The 17,169-nt window shown below is 41.5% G+C and overlaps 2 protein-coding genes across 3 annotated transcripts; both read right to left on the bottom strand.

Annotated features, from left to right (window-relative positions):
* Positions 1-3,888: 3,888 nt before the first annotated feature.
* Positions 3,889-7,745, bottom strand: slc25a6 (solute carrier family 25 member 6). Its single transcript, XM_084084395.1, has 4 exons — positions 7,585-7,745; positions 6,179-6,665; positions 5,510-5,650; positions 3,889-5,099 (listed from the first exon to the last, which is right to left on the bottom strand). The coding sequence occupies exons 1-4, from the start codon at positions 7,693-7,695 to the stop codon at positions 4,939-4,941; spliced, it is 900 nt and encodes a 299-aa protein (XP_083940521.1). The 5' UTR covers positions 7,696-7,745; the 3' UTR covers positions 3,889-4,938.
* Positions 7,746-8,991: 1,246 nt separating this feature from the next.
* Positions 8,992-16,170, bottom strand: asmtl (acetylserotonin O-methyltransferase-like). 2 transcript variants are annotated; one of them, XM_084084065.1, is made up of 15 exons: positions 16,088-16,170; positions 14,780-14,888; positions 14,194-14,325; positions 13,991-14,038; positions 13,842-13,906; positions 13,681-13,745; positions 13,372-13,480; positions 12,583-12,973; positions 12,250-12,486; positions 11,953-12,115; positions 11,252-11,451; positions 10,991-11,123; positions 10,731-10,871; positions 10,416-10,538; positions 8,992-10,101 (listed from the first exon to the last, which is right to left on the bottom strand). In XM_084084065.1, the coding sequence occupies exons 2-15, from the start codon at positions 14,870-14,872 to the stop codon at positions 9,896-9,898; spliced, it is 2,106 nt and encodes a 701-aa protein (XP_083940191.1). In that variant the 5' UTR covers positions 14,873-14,888; positions 16,088-16,170; the 3' UTR covers positions 8,992-9,895. The 2 variants fall into 2 exon arrangements, with proteins under 2 accessions (XP_083940191.1, XP_083940190.1); XM_084084064.1 differs by having other exon boundaries at positions 14,780-14,893; positions 16,088-16,137.
* Between the last annotated feature and the right edge of the window lie 999 nt (positions 16,171-17,169).

Raw genomic sequence — 17,169 nt, 5'->3', positions numbered from 1 at the left:
AGATTTTCTGAGGTATTGGCAAGTGGCCTACCTTCAACGCACCTGCCCCATATAATCCTACACTACAGATTAAAAGAATAGGCCAAAATACAAGAATTTGAAAGTCCCAAATTACTTTTAATTAGTATTAAATCCATAGCCTACAATAAAATAAATAATTAAAAATATACAACATTTAAAAAAGAGTGAAGAGAAGTCAATATCAAAGATTCTAACATTGTTAGAGAGCCTCCACAGCCTGTGGTAGACCACCTGTCTGAAATCAGGACCTGAAAACAGTTTGCTGCACTCCATGATGGTGTGTGTGTGTGTGTGTGTGTGTGCGTGCGTGCGTGCGTGCGTGCGCACGCACACGCGTGCGTGTGTGTGTGAGTGTGTGCGTGCGTGCGTGCGTGAGCATGCGTGAGCATGCAGGCCTGCGTACATGCATGTGCATGCGTGTATGTGTGGCCCTACAGCATGTCAGGAATATTGTCAAATTGGGGACAAGACTGTGGTGTCCCATGCAGTTGGATATTACTGAAGTCTCAATAGGTTGGGGCTAGAGTTAGGTTTAGGGGTTTTTGTCCCTAAAAGTTTGCAAAACCAATGTGTGTGTGTGTGAGTGTAAAGCTATACAGCTCCGGTTCTCCAGGGCTATGATAGGATGAGAGTTGGTGGGGTTCATGAGGAGCAGGTCAACACAGGGAGTGAGGGGAAGGCGAAGGCAGACGAAACAGTCAAAGAAATCTGGAGAAGTCTTTGAATAGAGCGGAATTCCTCCTCCTCCGCAGCTCCTCTGGGAGGCGTCAGAAGCCTGTGGAGAGAGCGAGGTAAGACGGGGCCTGTCAGGAACAAAGCTCCAAATTCACATGATATGTTTAGCTAAAAGGGTGAAAGAGAAATGAATCAAAGCTTGGTGGGATCAAAGAAATGCAACAATAAAGTCAAGCCGGTTGCCATGGGACCAGCAGGAGATGCATATCATTTATAGGTAGTTCGTTGGCTGTGTCAGATGTGTGCGGGGGGTGGGGGGGTTGATTGCTATTGTTTGGAGGACTGAACTGATACTGGAGGGGGTTAAGAATGGGGGTCATCATCTCATAGTGAGAAGAGTTGATTTTCCTCATTTGTTTTAAGCAGCAGCCTCCTGTGATGTGTCATAGGCCGTCGCATAAACACCTTCAACTCAACGATAATAGATGACAAAACAGACACAGAGAGAACTTTGTCACCCCATAAAAGTCATCGTCACACAGCACAAACAATTGATAGACTAAACAGCCTTCATTTGTTTTTAACCTTTTGCTGGCCTAGGTTGTTAATGTTACTGTTTGAATGTGAATTAAAAAATGGGTGTGCATTTTCCTTTATGCAATGTAGATTTCAATGGAAATATACTTGGAGCACAATAGTAGCAAGAATACTGCAGTTCAAAAGAACTTTTTTGCTTTCTTTCTCTGTCTTTTTTTTATACCAGCGATACAGCATAGAAAACAAGCAAAAATAATGTCACAACTTATTCCCCAGGTGACAACCACAAACCACAGGTTCCTTTCGCAGTTTACTCAAACCTTGAGTTTCATAGTTGAAAATATTAGAACTAGTCAAACTTAAAAGTACATTTTTAAGCAAAATCTCCAGTCCTTGTTTTTTGCTGTCTTTTGATATCGATGTTACTGTATTTATGGTAGGGTAAAACAATTAGACCATGGCTTTAAAGTAATTAAACTACTTTCACTTTAATCAGTAGAGGTTATTCTCATAACCTTCCTGGCTTGCACACATGCATGCACACCTCCCTCTGAAACACAATCAATATGACTGACATAACAGTGAACATGATGTTTGTGTGTGTGTGTGTGTGTGTGTGTGTGTGTGTGTGTGTGTGTGTGTGTGTGTGTGTGTGTGTGTGTGTGTGTGTGTGTGTGTGTGTGTGTGTGTGTGTGTGTGTGTGTGTGTGGTGTGTGTGTGCTGCTCTCTGAGATTGCACCCGTGAGAGATCCCAAAATAACAACAAAGGGCCCTCAGTGGGTCGGATGAAAGCCCCTGTCACCAACTATTTCAGTACGGAAAACAGTCAGAAAGTCCCCTCCTCACACTTAAAGCATCATATAATCATAGAGAAATGTGACTCTTTCCATGATAAAATTGTCCGTTCCAAGTCTGAAATGAGTGGTGTTTTTACTAATTTAATTTGCTATAGTGACACACAGCCTGTGCGTCAAATTACACTGTAAATGCTACATCAAAGAAATTGTGAAATTCATAAACTTCTTGAATACGATTTTTACACTTTACAAGAAAAAGAAAAACAACACTAGTGTGTAAGCAGTGTCACAGTTATACCAGGGTTCAATGGCAGAGGAACTGAAGAAATGGAACCACACAAAGAAATACTTGTGTCCAATGTCTAATGTGCTATCACATCACCAGTCACCAAAATCAGTTAAATCCGTGGTAAAATTCTTTCCATGTTCAACTTCTGTCAGTCCTAGGAGATAGAAAAAGTACACACAGCCGAGAAAGACTCTATTGTTATTTCTAACTGGTAGAAGCCCTGAGGTTATTTTTTTCTCTGTCTTGAAACAAATCAATGGAGCAAAACTCACTTTGAACAATTGCACATTTTCTGAAATCAAATGTGGGTTGAGGAGCTGGCCATGGTCTGCCTTATTCTTTGTCGACAGCTCTGGAGTCTTGATAAAAGTATGCTCTTTGAAACAGGCACTCAACAGAGTTAACATTTGAGACAATAAATAAACTATTAGGATCATTTGTTTTGTTATTTTGCGTGTATTCCTATTTGTGCTCTCTGTCTTTTCCTAAACGCACATACTTTATTAGCATGGCAAATGTTTTTGCTTTCACTTCTCTGTGAAGAAAAAAAGAAAGAAGAATCAAAATACATGTTTCAATAATCTCCACAACAAACAATTACTTTTGCTTTGATACTCATTTGCTAGAAGTGCAAGGAATACCTATAACACCTATATTTTCCTTCCTTGTCCAATATTGCCCCCAAGTGGCCACACAACAAAGCGCAAAATTACACCAATGCATAGCAGTTTATTTACACTGCTAGAAGAATGTACTTTTTAAGGCCTGTATTTCCATCATTAGATTCATAGTATCAACAGTATTATGACCTATTTTTAATGTCCATTATATAAATAGCAGAGAGTGAACATAGTCTATTGAGTTCACAATTCCAGCTTATCCTTGATATCAACATATGGAAGTGATTGCAAATCCCTTGCTATCTATGAGCAGCAAATGGCCTTAAATCAGTCATTTTAATATCAAAGCACTTAACACTAGAATGGTGATTACTTGCAGGTGGATATCCGTGCTGCTTGTCAAGTCTGCATTTGAAGAAAATGACTGAGCTCTTATCCGACACGTACAGTACAGCCAGTATTCAATAGGCAAGATCACATTACAGAAGATTACTTTGGAGTTTCAGCAATTTTCCCAAATTACACTGGCCTTTGGTCTCTGGTTAACTTGATTGACTTGAATGGTTTTCATTACAAAGCCTTGCAGAGTCCTTGGTATTGATGCTAGTAAACAAAACCTTCGGTGTTCAAGGGTGAGTGAGTGCAGCTGGTACAATAGGAGAAAGGATACCCAAATCCTTTGTGGAAAATGATTCATCATGCTAGAATATGTTAATCTGTATTTCTCAGTGTCACTTTGTTGTCTTTACACAGAACATTAATGAAGCGTTTATGAGGTATTGAGTTTTATTGAATCAATACAGGCATTCACACTTAGCCAGTGTAGGGCCAAAATATTGCAAATATATGGCCTCTCAATGCATACAATACAGTATGTGTATTCAGTTTACAACAAACCTCATGTGCTATACACAAAGTGCCATGTTTGAACTTCATCCCACCCTCCCTCTGTCTCTCCCCATTGCAGGGACTGCCTGGGTAATGAAAATCAGCTTGATGTCACAAAGAGTCTAAGCCCAGACTGACAAGAAAATAGCCACAAATAACATGACCACCCTTATTACCTCTAAGAAAAAAATACTTAGAGAGGGATCCAGAATGAAGAATAATCGGGATACACTTGCAGTGTCACAAAGAATGAGAGCTATTTATTCTGGCTAGAGATATTCCCAGATTCACATCAACTGTTTGGTTGTTTCAGCCATTGCCACAAAGCTGACTGACAAGATGCGTATCTGAAAGGAATTATGGGCTGCTGTCATACACTTTCATGTATTTAAGAGATCGTGTAACGCAACCTGCACTTTTTCAATCTGAAACTTGGCAACATAACCCTTAATTGTGATAGTTATAACCCCTAATTCTGATAGTTCCCTTTCATTTTAATGTCAAAGATTGCTATAGTACACTCATCTTGTTACTGGAGAACATTCAACGGTGCAACATAGGGAGGTCTGTGTGTGCTCCTTCCAGTGAATCTTCAGACCCTCGAGCCTCTCATGCGATTTAGTGATGCCATCTTGAGACGCTTTTCTGACATAGCAAGACGCTAAATAGCTTTGCAATTCTTTGAACTGCAAAGAAAATATTTGGACAACATTCCTGGAATATCACATATCATTTAGATGGTCAACTACAGCAACAAGTAATACAGTGACATGGAAACTATTTTCCTTACAACATCACTTGGGACAGATTAAGGTCAGAAAAGAAAAACAAAAGTCAGACTTTGATCAGTTTGTGCAAAAAAAATATATAAGACAATCGGTTATGGGCAAACAGACCAAAATGATCAAAAATATATGCCATATTTAAATAGTCTGTGTTTTGATGGGTTTGTCTGTTGTCATCGTCTGTTCGCTATCATATGACTTAAGCCCCAGGTGGATTTACTTTGAGATGGGTTAGTGGTTAAAGCTTAAATAACACCAGTGGAACACCTATTCTACTTGGTCAGAATTGTTGCCCATTTGCTGTGGTGGGAGATGAGAGGCTCAAGTTAGTTCGCTAATTTCTTGAACTCGTCATAGAGGACCAAGACAAAGGCTCCGCCCATGCCTCGCATCACGTTGGACAGGGCTCCCTTGAAGAACGCCTTGCCCCCTTCATCACGGGCGATCTTCCTCCAGCAGTCAAGGGTCCCGGTGTACATGATGTCCGCTGAAAACACACAAAACACAGCATGTAACACTCACATTACAAAACATGTTGATTCATAGGCAACATGGCAGTAAAATTATCAGTGTTCATTTAACCACTTTAAACCTGATGTCCCTATTTTGGGCATGTCATAATAGGTGAACATATTCAAAACTTTACCAAATCCTTGAAAAATAGCTAAAAACAGCCAATCCACAAGCTCACGACGTGCCGCGACGCAATGCGTCGTGAGCTTGTAGATCAACTTGTATGTTCGCTATGTGACACTATCATACGAGTAGTATAAATCAAGCTTAAGTGGTTAACTCAGAGTTTAAATGTTTATACACTGAGTTAAATTAACACTGATGATTTTACTGTGTACAAAACAATATGTAATTACACAGGTCATTATAGCTTTACTTAATTACCTCCTTTGCGTCCTGACTGCATCATCATACGACGCCTCACAGTGTCGAACGGGTAGGACACTATTCCGGCCACGGCTGTCACAGACTGAGCGATCGCCCAGCTGACCACAATGTGAGTGTTCTTGGGATCAGGAAGCATACCTGTGCACAAAACAATCCCAGACACAAGCTCAGATTGGACTAGTTTCATCCAAATAGGAACATGATTGAATCCGTTTTTAGACCATGTACAATAAAATACAATTGGGCTTAGTTTAACACCTTTGAACACTTTAGTAGTAGAATCCTCTTCCCCCCGCTCCCACCCCCTTATCTGTAAAAAATATCCGATACTGAGTTAGATTTTACCGATTGTATTGTATTCTATGTATCATATGCATTACTGATGAATTGAGTACAATGGACCACACTGGAAACTTTTAGCTATACCTTTGACTGTACTACTGTACTCAACTTGTGAATAAAGCATTCATTCAATCAATCAATCAATCAATCAATCAATCAATGTATCCTGAAGCCTAATTCATACTCCACCATACAACAGTGTGCTTCGCTGAAAATAACCATTGTGGGATGAAGTATAAATTTGACAAAATTCTAACTGCTATGGATGTCTACTTCAGTAAGTCTATTTGTGAGACACCATACTGTATGTGACATTTCTTGTACCTTTAGCAGTGTCATAAATGCCAAAGTAGGCAGCCCTGTAGATGATGATGCCCTGCACAGAGACACCGAAGCCCTGGTACAGGCCTTTGACCCCATCTAACTTAGAGATCTTCTTCAGGCAGTCTGCAAGACCATTGAACTCCCTAGTGGCGCCTGCTTTACCCACATCGGCTGCCAAACGGGTACGGGCAAAATCCAGTGGGTAGACAAAGCACAGAGAGGTGGCTCCAGCAGCACCGCCAGATGCCAGATTTCCTGCAAAATAGCGCCAGAACTGAGTGTGTTTATCCACTCCTCCGAGGAAGACCGTCTTGTACTTGTCCTTGAATGCAAAGTTGAGGGCCTGGGTGGGGAAGTAACGGATGACATTGGCCATGTTTCCACGCCAGAATGACGCGAAGCCTTGCTCTTTGGGGATGCGCACGAAGCAGTCCACGATGCCCTTGTACTGCTGGTCAGCAGTGATCTGTTTGCTGACATGCTGGACCTGATTGCAGAACAGGGACATAAAAGGTTATCAGTTCAGTTAAGATAGGTTAATCATCTTCATTAAAATACAAAAGAAAATGTCAAAAGATTTCAATCCTCCTGTCCACTTGACTCTAAGTAGGCCTTGGCTGCTGTGTGAGTGACATGAAGGCCTATTTAACAGTGTCAGTGTAACTGTAATCTAATTTATCATTAGGCAAGAACATTAGGCAAGCCCTTTACATACATAGCAGCCTGATTATTTTTGAGTGGTGCCAACCACTCCTATATCTGACTTTGTCTGTGTGTCCGTCCGTATGTCCAAAAAACAAACATTGATTTTTTTCTAAACAAATGTGTTATTTGTTAATACATTTTCAGCGTAATTCATATTTTATGTTTGTGTGCTGTTGCAACAGTTTATTGTTGCCCTTCTTGGCCAGGTCTGTATATAAATATATTTTAATCTCAATGGGACTACCTGGTAAAATAATAATTTAATAACTCCATCGCCTCGTGATAGGAGAATATAGGCCCAATGTATGACACTGCAGTTATCTCTGCACCATACTGTTCAGTGTGGGGTGAGGAGAGGAGTGAATAAGTTTGTCCGTCATCAAATTGTGTAGGCCTGCCTTGTTCTATACAACATAACAAGCAGTAACATTGCATTTTATAAAGTATAAATCCTCAAATTAAAACTTCGTCGTCTGTATTTATGCAGTGGCTTTAATGAGCGTATTCACTGCTGCAGCACTCAGCTGCAATGGACGCAGACCAGGACTTAAACATGGCTCCCAAGGATAACGCAGCTATGTCAAAGGAGCCGTTTATGTTTCGTCTAACAGCAGTGGTTGATTTGTGGTCTACGTGATACACACTTTATCAATCGAGCCTTCGATTACCACGCTAAGCCCACCCGAGACTCACGAATTTACCTGAAGAAGCAGTTTCACTCGCTCGATCGGTGCCACTGCAGTTTTAGAAATAGCTGCTGCGAATCCACCTGCCAAGAAGTCCTTGGCAAATGAAATAGCTGCATCTCCCATGGCTGCTGGTTGGTGTGCAGTGTCTGAAAGTCGAGTTGAAGAGGCGAAAGCTGAAATCAAGAGCCGGCGGACGAGTTTCAAGCGTTGGGGTCGTTGGGGTACCACAAGTTCAGCATCCGTGAATGAATGGACAAAATGGGAGAACAACCTGTCCTTGTAGAATATCGCGAGAGGATACAGTAAATGAATGCGCATGGGAGCATCCTGTTCTGACCACGTGACACTACCCTGGGCTTAAAAAAAGTAAGAAAATAAGTTTGAAATAAATGATACACTGAAAAACAAGTAGGCTATAGTAAACACCACAGTAAAGGTAGGGTAGGTGATATTGTTATCATATTGATGATATTGATGTATAGTGTCTGTTCAGGTACAGCTTGGTCTCCCTGTCTCTCCAGCTCTTTAATAAACAGAACATACATTTTCAGGTACAGTAGGTTACACAATTTCAGCCAACCAGGAGAGCATTATCAGCTCCATTTTTATAGTGTTCTAGTTCCAATTTTGTCTAGTCATTTATTTGTGTCAGCACTTCCAATTTAACTTGTTTAACCTGTATCCTGACTGAGTTCTCTATCCTGATTGGATACAATTGGTATCCCGACCTGAAAATGTATTTTCTGTTTATTAAAGAGTTGGGGACTGTTGAGACAAGGAGACTCCTGTTACTGAACAAACACTATAGCAATGAGTACAGAATTTAGAACTCTTTAACACTTATATATATATATACATATACACACACTTATTCAATTCTTATGCGAAAATCATCAAATTTCTCTTTTGGGTCTTGAGTCTTGGGACTCAAGACCCAAAAGAGAAATTTGATCTCTCCCCGGGAGCCTGGGTCTTGACTCAAGACTCTTTTGCGTCTTGAGTCTTGGGACTCTCACCTGCCCTAAATGTAATTCCTGGGAACGCCACTGTTCCATGAGCTGCTGCAGTGCTGCTGTTCAGCCACAGAGAAGAGCGCCGCTCTGGTTTTGGGCTCCATGATTGGTCAAGTTCAAGGATTCTGCTATGGACTTTCATGGTCTTTTATAGGAATACGTGAAGCCTGGCTTTAACATCCTGCCTCGACACAGCCTGGCTTGACAAGGTCTAGCTCGACAAAGTCGCTCCTTTTCAGTCTGGCTTGGCGTTCATGGAACGGAATAAACCAGGCTGTACGGACCAGACTTTGTCAAACCTGGATTTGACTTGAATCCAGGCTTATTTCATTCTCCTTTTGTGTAATAGGCCCCTGGTATCCTAGTTACTTTGTACCACACAACAAATAAAAACTATTCTTACTCTAAACTCCAAGTTACTGTGTCATTTTTTTTACTCGGGTTCATGCCATTTACTCTGATCTTGCACATCTGCTAAAATGCCTAAATGACAAATTGTACTATGAGATGACACACACTGAAATCACATAGCAGCAGTACCCTTGACTTAAATATGATGCAAAACTCCCATCACAAGAGTACAGTGGATTTTATTATTTTGTCAATCTGCATTGAAGAGACATTTATTGTACATTTGAGTTGTTGCTGTCATTGCATTGTCACCCTGCAAAGGAGGTAGTGATGAGGTCATTAACATTGTAATCTCTATAAACAGATATCTGCATATACGTAGATGATAGTCAATGGGTTCCGAGATTGAAATAGAAACGAGTCCAAGTGAAATGTTGATACTGTCATGAAGGTCCTCTGCATGTGTATAGCCACTGACCATCAAATTGTATATGACTAGTAGATTTAATACCAGCTTAATATCAATACCATTCAGAGGAGCTGTTAAAAGCAAGTATTAAAGGCCAGTTATACAAATGTAAACACATGGGTAGCTCCACCAGCAAAACTAAATAATCGCAGTGGAGACATGCTTTTATTCTCTATTATAGTTTGACTCTGCTCTTGACAGACTAAAACTAGACCACATTATGCATTTGCTGTAGTTTGGGGCTGTGTTTGTTTACATTGGCAAAGTATGTAAACATTGGAGTAAAAAATATATTTGTATACGTTTTTTTAAATTTGTATTATGATAGGGTAACAAAGTTCCAAATGGCATATTTTCTTGAAATACAATATTTTAATTGGGCCTTTAAAAGACATAGTTGCCGTTGTCCCACACATCATAAATATATTCCTAAACTTATTTTTGAACAGGTTAGCCTTATGTGAGATCTTATTGGTTATGGCTGTGTTAGTCACTCTTTGATGCAGAGCATAGCGTCCAGCAGTCTGTCTGTGTGTCTTATGTGTGCCGTGGTGAAACCGTGGCTCTTCAGCAGGAGGCTGTATTCTGTGGCGCTCCTCTGTCTCCCGTCAGTCATGCTGAGAGCCTGGAGAAGCCCACGACTCGGTCCTCTTCTGTCTTCATCCAGAAAGATCTCACTGATCAGGAGCCCACAGTCTGGCAGCACATGTAAGCACATAACATGGAAGTACATATTGTGTGCAAAAACATACATTTAAAAAGAAAAAGTAAACTTAGGTGAAACTTTACTTTGCGGTCTTTAGCTTTGTCATAACTGACCATATTCACGCAGCGACTATTATGCTCTTGTCACATACTCGGGTTAGTGTTATGACATGAGCAAAATAGCTTGTGTGAATATGGTCAGTGCACAAAAACAGCACACCAGGAACTAAAAACTAGGATTTGAGCACTACAAAATATTGAAACATTGTGACTTTCATATGCTGCATTAGGTTCCTGAGCTTTACCTGGTGTGCAAGCATCAGAGATTTTACTGAGCAAGGTATGCAATTTCTCTTCAGACCAGTCATGGAGGATTCTTGCCAGGATGTACAAGTCTGCTTTGGGAAGCTCATCCTTAAAGAAATCTCCTGCAAAACGCAGTGAAAACAAAATGAGTAATTACCACTTAAAATACCACAAAATACAGATAATTACCTGCTAGGGTTCACACTAAATCCAACAGACACAATAATAAGACAACTGTATTTGTTCCAATCAGCTCACTTTTCTTTCACTTACATTGATGAAGATAATAAGTTATTGTGTGTACACAAACTGACCTGCAACAAATGATACCCTGTTGTCCATGTTCAGTGGGCGGAAGTGCCCGCTCATCTCAACAACCTCCGGCAAGTCAAACACAGTCACAGTTAACCCAGGGTGGGCACTGGCAATCTCATATGCTATGGCACCGGTACATCCTGGACAAAAACAAAACAAAAGGTAGTGACATATATCTCAGAATCCCGTAAACTTGTGACTCTAATAAGTCAGGACACGCCTTTAAAAATCAACACCATCTCCCTAGTCCCTACAGTACCTCCAAGGTCACATGCCGTTTTAAATCTGGAAAGATCAAAGGCTGTTGCTACAGCTTGGCCTGTAACTGTGGCAACGCTGTGCATGGCTTCCATGAATCTCAGCTTGACCTCGTGTCTGTTGTAATAAGCATCCTGTGAAAATGGTCAAAAACAGAAGTCGGGGAGTTAGACAGAGATGTTTCTACCAGTATGGACAATATTCCATCTGCATCCTGAATATTTATTGCAGATTTTATATATCTGCATTTGAAGGCAATCACCTCAAACAGGTTGTTTGGCTTCTTGCCAAAGGCCTTCTCATGTTGGTTGGTTCCTTCCCTGACAGCATTCTCAAGATGAGAGAAGATGGGCCACACCAGCTCGTTACAGTGCTGGATGTAGCCTTGCAGAGTGAGGGGAGCATCTGACCACAAGAATCTCTCGGCCAGGTCTGTGTTCTCATACACTGGCTTCTGGTATGCTGACCAACAAATGCAACTTGTTTAATGACAAAAGGTTTATATTCATAAGTTACAACCAACCATTAGCCCAACCAGATGCATCCAGCTCATACAGTATATAACTAGAAAATGTGGGGTTAGGATTACCGATCCACCACACCAAGGTGATGTTGTGGTGATTTTTCATGTTGCATTAATCGGTTCTTCCTGGGCCTATAACGAACTTTCCTTCAAAAGTATTGTTAATCTGTTCAGAAGATATGTGTATTTTGGTTTAGAAGATGTGTATTTTGGTAACCAACCACACCCACTGCCACACTCCATTTTATCCAATCGCCATGAAAAGTTAATCAGATCTTTCTTAGCCCAGGACCAACCTTTCCAAGACGTTAAGAATAATTTCGCTGACAGACGGACAAACAGACAGACAGACAGACAGACAGGATTGAAAACATGACCTCCTTGGCAGAGCCGCAGAGGTAATGACTAAACAGGGATAGATTTACAGAGTGCAGACTAACCTCTCTCCTGGCTTTCTAGCAGTCCCAGAGATACACAGGCCTCCAACAAACGTTCAGTTCCCTTCACAGAGGCTTTGATCTCCTGGGCCACCTCTGTTGCCTCCAGCCCTGGTCTGCTGTGTAGCAGGTCAAATACACGCAACTTGGACGCTGTGAACATTGCCTGAAGCAGATCATAAAGGCCACAGAGGCACAAAGACCTTTTTTTTTAATAGAGTGATAGGTTGTAACTATACATTTTATACATTTGATACAACTGCTAATGGTAAGTTGTGTTCTATAACAATATGGGCAAACCTTTGAGGCTTTGAATCCGTCCATCAGCTCGATTAATCGCCTCAATTCCTCTTTAGTATTTGCGTGGTCCTCATGCTCTTGCAGGTTAAACTCATTCACATGCCCTCTGGTGGTTACCAGTGGTAATGTTGCATCTTCAAAGTCTTGGAACTCTGCCACTCTACTCTCTTTAGATAGGCTGTTGACCAAAGTCCAGGAGCTGTCACCCACTCCACTTTCACTGTCCTCTCTTTTCACCTGGGGGGGGGGGGGGGGGGTCACATTAAAAATGGCACAATAGCTAAGAGAGGGGTAAATAATACAACTCCACCTTATATCAGAATTAAACACTACCTTATGGGCTGGACTTGCATTGGGGCTGTTCTGGATGTGGATGTCTGGAGAGTTGTGGCATGTCTGATTAGCAGGTGGGCCACTAATGGTTGGGCTGGGTGGTGGGCTGTGTTTGGCAGAAGAGCTCGTTAGCGCCGGACTAGCTGGAGGACTGTGGTTCGCCTGGTTGGCAGGGGGACTAGTGAGAGTCGGTGTGGTTTGAGTGCTGTTGTCACTCAGGCAGACAGAGGCACAGTCCAGGTCCAGGGAGGATGGGGGTCGGTTGTAGATCATGTCTAGTTGCTTGCAGAAGTGGTTGAGGGGGAAACCCACAACGTTGAGGAAGTCTCCATGGACGTATTCAACCAGCATTCCACCCAGGGCCTGGATACCATAGCCACCAGCCTTATCCCTAACACACAGAACGACAGACATACAGAAATGATCCTGCAACACATACACTCACATTGTTGACACAAAGGAGGTATTACTGTATGTGTACGGTCATGTACAGCATCAGCACATTTCAGCACATATCACTTAGAGCTCCAATTCATACACTGCAATCCAATTTTACACATCCATGTCATTGCACTCCATAACACTAAGTCAATCATTTATTTCGGACAGAAAAAAGCTAGTTAAGGACACATTTGTTGCGTCAAAGTCCAGCAAAGCAGCAGGTTCATAAAGTTTGCAATTCCTGCAGTGCACGGTGCCCCCCCCCCCCCCCCCCCAAACTAAGCTGTTGCATGGTGAGGTTACAAATCAATATATATATCTGCAGGTTCAGGAAGCATTCACACTCACATGGGTTCACCACTGTTAATGTATTCCCACAGCATATCTTCTGAGAGATCAGCAAACTTCACCTTTGTTTCTTCATAGAATTCAATCATCTGGTAATCGAGCTCTTCATCTGGCGGAGAAGTGACAACCGTTAAGAGGCCGTTAAGAGACTAAAAAAGTGACAAGATTTAGATTTGCACACTAAATTAATTCATTCACCAGACAAATGTGGAAAAACTGGAGGATAATACATCTCATTAAGTTGTCTTGAATGACAACACAAGTTCTTTTGTAAAGTAAAACAAAAAGTGAAGAAGTCTTTTGACTTACTTTCCTTTTCGTGGCAAAGGATAATAGCTACTCCAGTGAAAACACTATGCTCTTTACCACTCAACCTGGAAAAGGGAGACAAAGTTAAAAGAGGGAAGGAGGTTCTTTCTACAGTATGTCCTGTCTTGAGTCTTGACATAAACAATCTCAAAGACACTAACCTTGAAAGCATCCGGTAGGCATCGTGCTTATCCACCGGCTTTTCCAGAATCAAGCCATCTACTGTCTTGAGGGAAGAGCACAATACAATGAAGCTAGCCAGAATAAATGCACACTGTTTCAAATGCTGCTATGCCGTTATTTCTCTTACCACAATGGTGTCTGCTCCAATCACTATGTCTGGAATTTTCAGATGTTTCTAAAGCAAGCCAAGAAACAAAATGTTACTGTTTGTTGAACACAATAAAATCAGTGATTTTATTGTGTTCAACAAACAGCAACATTTTGTTTCTAAATCACTCAACACAATAAAATCTCACAGGCTTATAGATAGGTCATTGTAGAGCTACTCACAAAAGGCATTCTCTTGGCCACCTCCAGAGCTTTCTGCTTTGCCGTCTCAACAGCATACTCATGCGGTTCCTTGAAAAGTCTCTTGTCAAGAGTTTCTTTGAACCAGGACGGTACCACTTCAAATCGTAATCCCTGCCACACATCGGAGTTAACATGGTCACAAAATAATCATCATCATCGGCATCTTAGTGTGCTATTTCTCATGACTGATTTATTAGTTGCAAGCCGGTGTTGCACACATAACCACTTAAAACTCTCTATATGTAGTGAAAGAGACCTGAGTTCCACCATACTTGGTATGCTCTTTTTCACTCTACACCAAATCTCTTCGCCACAAATAGCCAATCTACAAGCTCACAACAATCTCATTGCGATGCGTTGTGAGTTTGCAGATCGTCTATTTTTGGTGAACGTTCCCCCAAGAACAGGGATGCTGGGGTTCAAGTGGTAAAAATAGCAGGTCTACAAGCTCACAACACTTTGCAGAGCGATGCGTTGTAAGCTTGTAGATCTGCTATTTTTGGTGCGAAATACTTAAGCGGATCCGAGTATAGCTCAGGCTTTATTGAGCTAGGTAGGTTCTTACCACATTGGTGAGAATCTCCAGTCTCCTTGGAGAAGCGCTGGCCAGCACCACCAGCTTGCCGGTGAGCTTGGAAATCACAGGTTTCATCACCATGGTGGCCTTCTCCTCACTGCCCTTTCGGTGTAGAACAAAGTTAAACATTGAAAACGTTGGCCCAGTCTGTCAAACAGCCTCCTAGACAATGTTGGGTCAGATGACTACAGCTGTTGAGTTCTGTATTACCACTGAAGTCAAGACCCACAATTCACATGCAAGCGTGCATGTGACACTGTAATGTATGCAACATAGACAATGCACTACAGTTTGTTCTGAAAGCAATTTCCCACTCATTGTAATATGTGGTAACTGGTGCCTCACGGCACGCATGTAAATAACGGGTGCAACTTTTCAAACAATAGCATCCAATGCTCATGCCTACGCTTTGGCAATGTATCCTAGCGTGGGGTTTTGCTGAAGATCCAGCATATTAATACAGGATTATATCTTATGTTTCAGGTAGGCTAAGTTTGGAATAAAATCGCTGTTGTTGTGTTAGAAACTCGCATGCATAAAGAATACTATCCTGTTTAAGAAATTCTAGACCAGGGGTCTTCAACAGGGGGCTCGGGACCCCTAGGGGGTCCTCAGAGTTACTCCAGGGGGTCTGCCAAATCTTTGCGATAGGATTTTTCTTTTTTCAACCACTTGAACCCTAGCATCTCTATTCTGAGGAACACTAGCCGAAAAAATAGCAGATCTACAAGCTTGTAGATCGGCTATTTTCGGCAAAGAGGTTTGGTGTGGGAAGGAAAGGGAGCAAATCAAGTACTAAATATTGAATTGTGTTTTAGTCGTTTAAGTCGTTAAATGTTTGAAAAGAACAAAAAACATGAATTTACACAACACTGATGATAGTCAATGAAGCTATCTATGAAATCTATGATTTAATCTGCAACACATTGTATGCAATGTAGTGGGGGTCCCTGCTTCATCTCTCTCTCAGCTACAGCTAGGGGGTCCTTGGGCTGAAAAACGTTGAAGACCCCTGTTCTAAACGATGCCAGTTAGCTGAGCTCTGCTGTTCTGGTATTGAAATGGAGAAGAATTAGCATAATAATATGCACATCTCCATGTACTGTTATGTACTGCCATGTACTGTTCTCATGTCTTACTAAATAAAGTACATCAATCAATCAATTTAGCTAAGGTTAGCTCAAGAATATTTAGCGTTATACCTTCAAGTAAAGAAGTTGAAAGAAACATAATGTTAAGCCTCTAGGTGTTGTCAGTGGACATGGTTCATATAAAAGTACAAAGTTAGGCACCTACCTGCAGAAGTCAGGTTGGACAGTGAATGAACCTTCCTTTTACTAGAGAGTTTGTTTACTATGCGCCGTGACAGCACGTACGTGATGACGTAGTCATACAGGAAGTATGTCGGTGTCTTTCATTCAACCAATCGTATTACCGTATGGGGGAGGGGGAGGGGGGTGTCTGTGACTCTGTGTAGAGTTCATAGAGTTGTTATATTATACCTCTATGGTTATTACTAGAGTACTTGTCCAGCCTCTTCATTGTCTCCGCCAGGCCAAAGGCAGTCCGTGTGTGTGTGTGTGTCTGTCCATCTGTGAACAGCTAATCTCCGGCACCGACCGTTGTCTTGATCGAAGCGAAACTGTGCACACATACTCCCTGGATGCCAGAGCAGAACCTCTGCCCCAAATGTTGCACATGGGCCGGTTATAGCGCCACCAGGAGGCCGACTTATGTAAAACACATGTTTTGATATTACTCCTTCAGATTTTATCCAAATTTCACGCAGATCGGTACACATGATCTCTATAGTGATCAAGACGGATCTGTTTGATTTTTCATATTCCATCCTGATTGGCTAAGATTGATATTTAAAGTTTGCAGGAGTGGCCCGTTTTCAACAAAATGCTGCAAATCATGAACGCAACGTCTAATTGTGGTGAAACTTTGCGCGCACATTCGCACTGCGTTGAGGAACAAATGCCCTTTTAACATCGCCCTATTATAGTGCCACTAGGAGGGCGATTTTTGCAAAACATTTTTTTTATATTACTCCAAACATCACGCAAATCGGTACACATTATCTCTATAGTCCAGTGATCTACACGGATCTGTCCAATTTTTCATATTCCATCCTGATTGGCAAATTCCAAACATTGCTGGCCCTCAATAAGCTACCTGACCTGACAGAGACCTGTGCTCCGAGGAGCACTTTTTCTAGTTTGAATACATTTTACTTTCACAACATTGACAAAAGTATTGTTTAAATAATACTTTAGTATTATATCTAACTTATCTATCTTCAGAGCTTGTCATGTCGTAATGACAGGGTCTTTGGTCCAAGTATCATTGCAAACTGCTTCACTTCCTTGCATATC

Source organism: Gymnoscopelus microlampas (genome assembly GCF_963454915.1).
Source record: "Gymnoscopelus microlampas genome assembly, chromosome: 17".
Lineage (NCBI taxonomy): Eukaryota > Metazoa > Chordata > Actinopteri > Myctophiformes > Myctophidae > Gymnoscopelus > Gymnoscopelus microlampas.
The sequence above is the reverse complement of the archived record's forward strand: the minus strand, read 5'-3'. Positions and strand labels throughout refer to the sequence as shown.